Source organism: Lontra canadensis, unplaced genomic scaffold, assembly GCF_010015895.1.
Source record: "Lontra canadensis isolate GAN:19392208 unplaced genomic scaffold, GSC_riverotter_1.0 scaffold25, whole genome shotgun sequence".
NCBI classification, from domain to species: domain Eukaryota; kingdom Metazoa; phylum Chordata; class Mammalia; order Carnivora; family Mustelidae; genus Lontra; species Lontra canadensis.
In genome coordinates, this window is record NW_022631019.1 from 15,592,243 (window position 1) to 15,599,232 (window position 6,990).

A 6,990-nucleotide genomic window follows, 5' to 3' on the forward strand; every position below is an offset into this window, starting at 1 on the left:
CTGTTCATGGCTCCTTCCCCTAGAACATTCTGATATGGAGAAAGCACTCAACAACAACAAAAAATTTTTTTGAGGTGGATACTAATATAACTCCTGACTTAGAGATGAGAAAACTGAGGTCTGGAGAGGTTAAACCATGTCCCCAAGGATGAAGAGCCTGGAGGTGGCAGAGTTAGGATTGGAAGCCAGGTCCGACCAGTTCCAGAGCCCATGATCTCTCCTGGAAGAGGCTGGCTTGCTCTCATGAGAACTTACCTTCCCCCTCCCCTGTTATCAGCTGGCCATTCAGTGCCACCTGTGTAGCTACAGGTTGGAAGGAACCTTGGGTCTTGCTGTTGACTGTCACTCTCCCATGTGCAGCAGGTGGGGGCCATGGCCTTGGACCATGAGAGAGCTGTCGTTCCACCACCTGTTCTGGGAATGGGGTCCAAACGGCCCCCCTCCGTCTGCTTTCTGCTCTATATTAGAGCCCCAGGTTATGTGTGTCTTTTCTATCGTCTCAAAACTCATGATGCTCCGGCTGCTGAGTTCCCTCCTATTTGTGGCCTTTGGTAAGACCCCAGCCTGTGCTGCACAGGGCCAGGAACCTTGAAATCTGTCACCTACCCTGAGTGCCATGAACCCAACACCTGGGTCCACAGGAGGGGATCTCAGTTTGCGCCTGGGCATGATTGTGGGGGCTCAGCTTGGTGCTGGGGCAGGACAATGGAGGGGGAGCAGTGGATGGAACAGCTCAGGAGAAAGACTGGGCTACCCAAAACACTGTGGTGGGACTCCTCATTGGGGGCAGTAAAGAAAGTCTAGTGTGAAGAGTTTTGTGGTTAGACTGGGTTGGAATTTCTGTTCCTCTGCTTAACCCTCTAATGCTTCTCTCCCCACTCCGTCCCACTCCAAATCATGTGGTCTAGCCTTTCCTAGTCTCTCCACCATATTATATTCCAGCTCAGGGCCACCTCCTCCAAGCAGCCTCTCTTGACTGACAGTAACAGTAATAGATAATGTTTATTGAGTACTTACTACATGTCAGGGAATGCTAAAGATATTTTCTTATATTACCTCTTGTAATCCTATAATTCTTACAATCATTTTCTTACATTATTCCTTGTTATGTAAGAGTGCTTACTATATGCCAGGGAACACTAAAGATTTTTTCTTATATTATCTCTTGTAACAGGTCCATGAGATCAGTACTATTATTATCCCCATTTTACAGTTGGGGAAACTGACCCTTAGAGAAGTAGTCCAGGCTAGAAGTAGGGGCAGAGCTGTATTTTGAATCCAGGCAATCTTATTCCAAAGCCACCACTTTTCATGACAATTAGCTATCCTGTCTCAAGAACTCTCTGGGCACCAGGCACTGTTCTAAGTAGGCCCTTCAATCCTGCCACGGAAGGAGGTCACATATCTATTCTAGCCTCGTGGGACTCTAGAAACCCCTGCTCTAGTCCAAATGTTCACTGTGCATACATGGCTGCAGAGGTCCACAGAGGGGAAAGAGCTCACGCTGGGTCACACAGCCAGTGTGTGGCACCTCTAGAACTGGGACCCAGGCCTCTTAGTTTTGTGGGACTCTCTGGTTGACTGATGTCTCCGCTCTCCCTTCCAGCCTCAGGCTGTGGCCGACCTTCCTACCAGCCCTCTGCCCGCGTTGTCAATGGTGAGGATGCGGTCCCCTACAGCTGGCCTTGGCAGGTAAGAGCAATATGGGTGGCATTGTTTCTCCCCATGGGCTCTGCACCCTCTTCTGACTACAAGGCATTCAGTCTTGGCCCCACTGCTTCACTTCCAGTATCCTCTATAACTTCAAGGCCAGGAGACTCTTAGACAGTTGACTTCCCATGGAAGTCTTGCTCACCCAATCCATAACCCTCCCCGGGCTGCTGGCAAGTCAGAAGTGGCATCTGGGGAGAAGGCAATGTTTATTTGGTGCACAAACAGTGGACTTTCAGACACTGTGTTTAGGGAGGGAGGTTTTGGGGTAGACATTTCTAGACTCCTCAAATTATACAACAAGGCTACAAGGTCTAAGAGCACTAAAGGAAAGGAGGGCTTTATAGAGGTTGGTGGGGCACAAGGGGCTGGCTAGACCCCCTGCGCTGACACAGTAGCCACTAGCTACGTGTGTTTGTTGAACTTTAAATTAATTGAAATAAAATAATATTATGGGGCGCCTGGGTGGCTCAGTTGTTGAGCATCTGCCTTTGGCTCAGGTCGTGATTCCAGGGTCCTGGGATGGAGCCCCGCATCGGGCTTCCTGCTCCACGGGGAGCCTGCTTCTCCCTCTCCCACTCCCCCTGCTTTTGTTCCCTCTCTCGCTGTGTCTCTCTCTGTCAAGTGAATAAATAAAATCTTTTAAAAAATTAAAATAAAATAATGTTAAAAATTCAGTTGCTCAGTGCTGGGCACATTTCAAATTCTCAGTAACCACATATGGCTACTGGCTACCATATTGAACAGCCAAGATACAGAACATTTCCTTCATCACAGAAAGTTCTCATGGTGGGTGCCTGGGTGGTTTAGTTGGTGAAGAGTCTGTGTTGGGTTCAGGTCATGATCCCAGGGTCCTGGGATCGAGTCCCACATATGGCTCCTTGCTCAACGGGGAGTCTTCTCCCTCTGCCCCTCCCCACCTGCTTATGCTTGTGCTCGCTCTCTCTCTCTCTCAAAAATAAATGAACAAAATCTTGGAAAAAAAAAAAAGAAGAAAGTTCTGTTGGATGGCACTGGTCTACAGCAGGGGTCAGCTAACTTGTTCTGTAAAAGACCTGAGAGTAAATATTTTAGCTTTTGTTAACCTTATGGTTTCTATTGCAATGAGTTAACTTTGCCATGGTAGTGTGAAAGCAGCCATAGATGATATAGTAGTGAGGTGGAACACTGCACATTTCTAGAGGATGCCATTCTGCATGAACGATGCCCTTTAGAGTTGTATAGTGCACAACTGAAACAGCTGTGAATATCAGCCCTCATTGGGGGTCCAGACCACTTAGGCTCCTCCCTCCCTTGCCACCAGGTCTCCCTGCAGTACAAGAAGGATGGAACCTTCCACCACACCTGTGGCGGCAGCCTTATCGCCCCTGACTGGGTCATGACTGCAGGCCACTGCATCTCGTAAGTTCTTTTGCTTGTCACTGTCTCCACGTTAGAACCACAAGGGCTGGGGTAGTGGGGGGCTGTGGGCCCAGACTGACCTGACTTCTACCGGCAGGAGCTCCTTGACCTACCAGGTGGTGTTGGGCGAGTATAACCGGGCTGAGGATGAGGGCCCCGAACAGGTGATCCCCATCAATGCCGGGGACCTCTTCGTGCACCCACTCTGGAACCCCAACTGCGTAGCCTGTGGGTGAGTGAATGCTTCGGCCTAGGACCCAGAAGTTACTGGTCCCCCTGCCCGGCCGTGACCCAAAGATGATTCTGAGGAGACTCCCAGGGACAGTGGGGCTGGGTCCAGCAGCCTGGGCCCTGATCTCACACACTGAGGGTCAGAGCCAGGAGAGATTCTAAGGACCATCTATATCAAACCTCTCTCCTTATGGAAGGACAGCAGGGCCTCCAGAGGGCCAGGAACTCTCCCAAGTCCACTTGGCTAGTTGACTTGAACCCAGAACACCTCTGGCATCCACTTTCCCAAATCCAAGGGCTCCTCCATTCAACCAACATTCTCCCAGTGCATCCTGGGTTCCTGGCCCAGTGGGCAAAGGGAGGAGCAACGGACTGAGAAGCTCTAGAACAAGTCACTAAGGGGCTTGGGCAAGGCACTGCCCTTCTGGAGTCTCAATTATAGCATATGTCAAGGGTGACCTTCTGGGCTTCCTGGGTAGTTTGAAGGTCAAGGAGGTGATCACTGGGTGAGAACACTAAGTCCCTCAATCAGGTGCAAAATCACGTGTCTGGGTAGCTCCGTACTTTTCTGATGAGGGTCAGAGAAGGGTGCAGAACCCTTGCAAGTGCATGGCAGGAGAGACAGTCCATGATGATCATGACCTTAACCCCTCCTCACGGGACTCCTGGGATAGATGGAGAGGAAAGGGGGCCTTTCTCAGGCCCCACCCAGATGCACTGCATCAGGAACCCTGGGGTGGAGCACAGCAAACCTGTGACCTCCACGATCCTGACACAGTTGAAGTGTGCAAACCTCAGTGTAGGAGCTGAGGACAGCTAGGAAGGCCAAGGGTCAGCATGGGTGCAAGGGAGGGGGAGGTTGCTCAGCCCTAAAAACACACGTGATTCGGAGGGAAGGGAGCAGTGAGGACACCCCGGAGGCGAACTCTCTGTAGCAAAGGCTGGAAGGTGGGGCTTGGTCTGGCTGGAGGACTAGGCTCCCCTGACTCTTTCTGACTCCTTCCTCCTCTCCAGCAATGACATCGCCCTCATCAAGCTCTCACGGAGCGCTCAGCTGGGAGATGCCGTCCAGCTCGCCTGCCTCCCATCCGCCGGGGACATCCTGCCCAACGGGGTGCCCTGCTACATCAGCGGCTGGGGCCGCCTCTACAGTGCGTGCTGACCCCCCCTGCCGGCCTCAGGGACCGTGGGCAGGAAGACAGGGCCTGGGGCTGGGGCTGGAGAGTTGAATAACCAGGATGGGTTTTTTTTTTTTTTAATTTTTTTATTTATTTGACAGACAGAGATCACAAGTAGGCAGAAAGGCAGACAGAGAGAGAGGGGGAAGCAGGCTCCCCGCTGAGCAGAGAGCCCAATGTGGGGCTCGATCCCAGGACCCTGGGATCATGACCTGAGCCAAAGGCAGAGGCTTTAACCCACTGAGCCACCCAGGTGCCCCACCAGGATGGGTTTTTGCACTTGCTTCCCATTCCTCCTCCAGGAGCACCTTCTCGCTCCATCCGCCCAAACACCAGTGTGTTCGATTGGGCATTTTGTAGTGTCTCCTACGTGCCAGGTGTTGGTGGACAAAGCAGGCAGGACCCTCTGGTGGGAGGAGAGTCCCCATCAGCCTAGAAGAGTTGCTTTCCTCAAGAGTTGCTTTCCCCAGGACCCCACCCTGCCCAGCACTCCCATGCCACCCCACTGAGCACTGTGTCTCCCACAGCTGGTGGGCCGCTCCCAGACAAGCTGCAGCAGGCCTTGCTGCCCGTGGTGGACTATGAGCACTGCTCCAAGCTGGACTGGTGGGGCAGCTCCGTGAAGAAGAGCATGGTGTGCGCCGGTGGGGACACACTCTCTGGGTGCAACGTGAGTCAGCTCGGAGGGCAGGGCCCTGGGGATCCTCTGCCATCTGCCTGGGAGGCAGACAAGCCATCCTACCTGCATGTCCCACTCAGCCTCTGGACCAGGCAGGACTCTGAGGGAGTCAGTGTGGTCCAGACACACCGGCCTGGCCTCTGGCTTCTAGTCCCAGCTCACACTGACTTGGCCTGGGGCAACTCAACCAGGTCCTCAGGCTTCCCCTGAAGCCTAGCAAGGGACATTGACACCAGGATCTCCCAAGTCACCTTCAACTCCATGGTCCTGAAGTTATGATAAAACAGTAATATTGCTGCAATAGAAGTCAGGAGGATTAATAATAGGATAATTGACTAGTAATAATGGGAACTACCATGAATCCATGGGTTCCTCTCTGCTAGGGGCTGGGCTAGGATCGTATATTTATTATCTCTCAAGATCTTGTAGGACAGGTCTTAGTCCCCATCCTAAACAAGCCAACTGGGGCTTAGAGAGGTCAAGTAACCCAGGGAGTTCCCCAAACCCCCACCGCCAGAACCAATTCCTTCCATCTCAGACATGGCTCAGCTCCCCACTGCTCTCTGACCATTCTAGGGTGACTCTGGGGGACCCCTCAACTGCCCCGCAGCAGATGGCTCCTGGCAGGTCCACGGGGTGACCAGCTTTGTGTCTGCCTTCGGCTGCAACACCATCAAGAAGCCCACAGTGTTCACACGAGTCTCGGCCTTCAGAGACTGGATCGAGGAGGTGAGTGGCTAGGGCAGGCGGGAGGCCCCCATGCTGGGCTGGGTGAGAACAGCAGGTCCTGGGGGGGTGGGCTGAAAGGATCCCAGAAGGTCAGGAGCAGAGGGGCCCTTGGACACATTTCAGTGGGCTTTGGGGATGTTTTCTGCTATGGCGTGGCCCCAACCACTTCAGTGACTTCTGGATGGAGCTTTGAACTACGGCTGAACTGCCTTATTTTCCTTATTTTAACAAATGTTTATGAAATGTCTTCTTTGGTCCAGGTCTTTCCCTGTCCTGAAAGATAGAGTGATGTGTCAAAGAGTGGCCTTGTGGGGAGGAGATGATTAAATGACCAATAATCATGAAATGTGGGGAGAGAGTGACTGGGATGCTCAGGCCCCAGTGAAAGTGTTAACCTTATCTGGGAAGAAATGGTCAGGGACGGTTAACATAATTCACCATAACAGTAATAGTCACCATTTAAAACTACGTAAACCTCCTTAATAGTTTCATCAACGGCCCCTGTGAGATGAGTACTATGATTACATCCCATTATACAGACGAGGAAACTAAGGCTCAGAGAGGTCGAGTTACTTTTCCAGCGTTCCACAGCTGATGAGTCACATGGCTGGAAATCAAACTCAGTTCCATATGACTTCAGAATCTGCTCCTAACCAGATGATTCCGGCTCTCTCCACTTTTTCTAGGTCATGTCAAGCCACTAGAACCAGGGCCTCGGTGGCAGTGCTGATCCACCTTCTTTGTAAAAAATAAAGATCTTTCAGAAAACCCCAACATGTGTCTCTTCTTTCTTTGACTTGCCTGTTCCCTTCCAGGCTATTCATGAAATCTGAGATCTGATATGTAAGAGGCGAGACCAGATTCAACCCTCTCATGAGAATGAGAAAAACATGGGACTCTGAGAGCAGAGAGGAGTTGCTATCAAGTCACCAACTGTCCCCGTTTGCCTGGAACTGGGGGAGTGCCCAGGACACAAAACTTGCGGTGGTGAAAGTAGGAGAGTCCCAAGAAGTTGGTCATTCTATATAGCCACATACCACCTTTGGCTTTTCAAGGCAGGCA

General features: G+C 51.8%; 1 protein-coding gene across 1 annotated transcript; it reads left to right on the forward strand.

The window, feature by feature from the left end:
- The first annotated feature begins 478 nt into the window (after positions 1 to 478).
- LOC116871161 (proproteinase E) lies at positions 479 to 6,673 on the forward strand. Its single transcript, XM_032863686.1, has 8 exons — positions 479 to 551; positions 1,607 to 1,692; positions 3,014 to 3,111; positions 3,209 to 3,343; positions 4,357 to 4,493; positions 5,048 to 5,190; positions 5,776 to 5,928; positions 6,615 to 6,673. The coding sequence occupies exons 1-8, from the start codon at positions 479 to 481 to the stop codon at positions 6,630 to 6,632; spliced, it is 843 nt and encodes a 280-aa protein (XP_032719577.1). The 3' UTR covers positions 6,633 to 6,673.
- Positions 6,674 to 6,990: the final 317 nt, after the last annotated feature.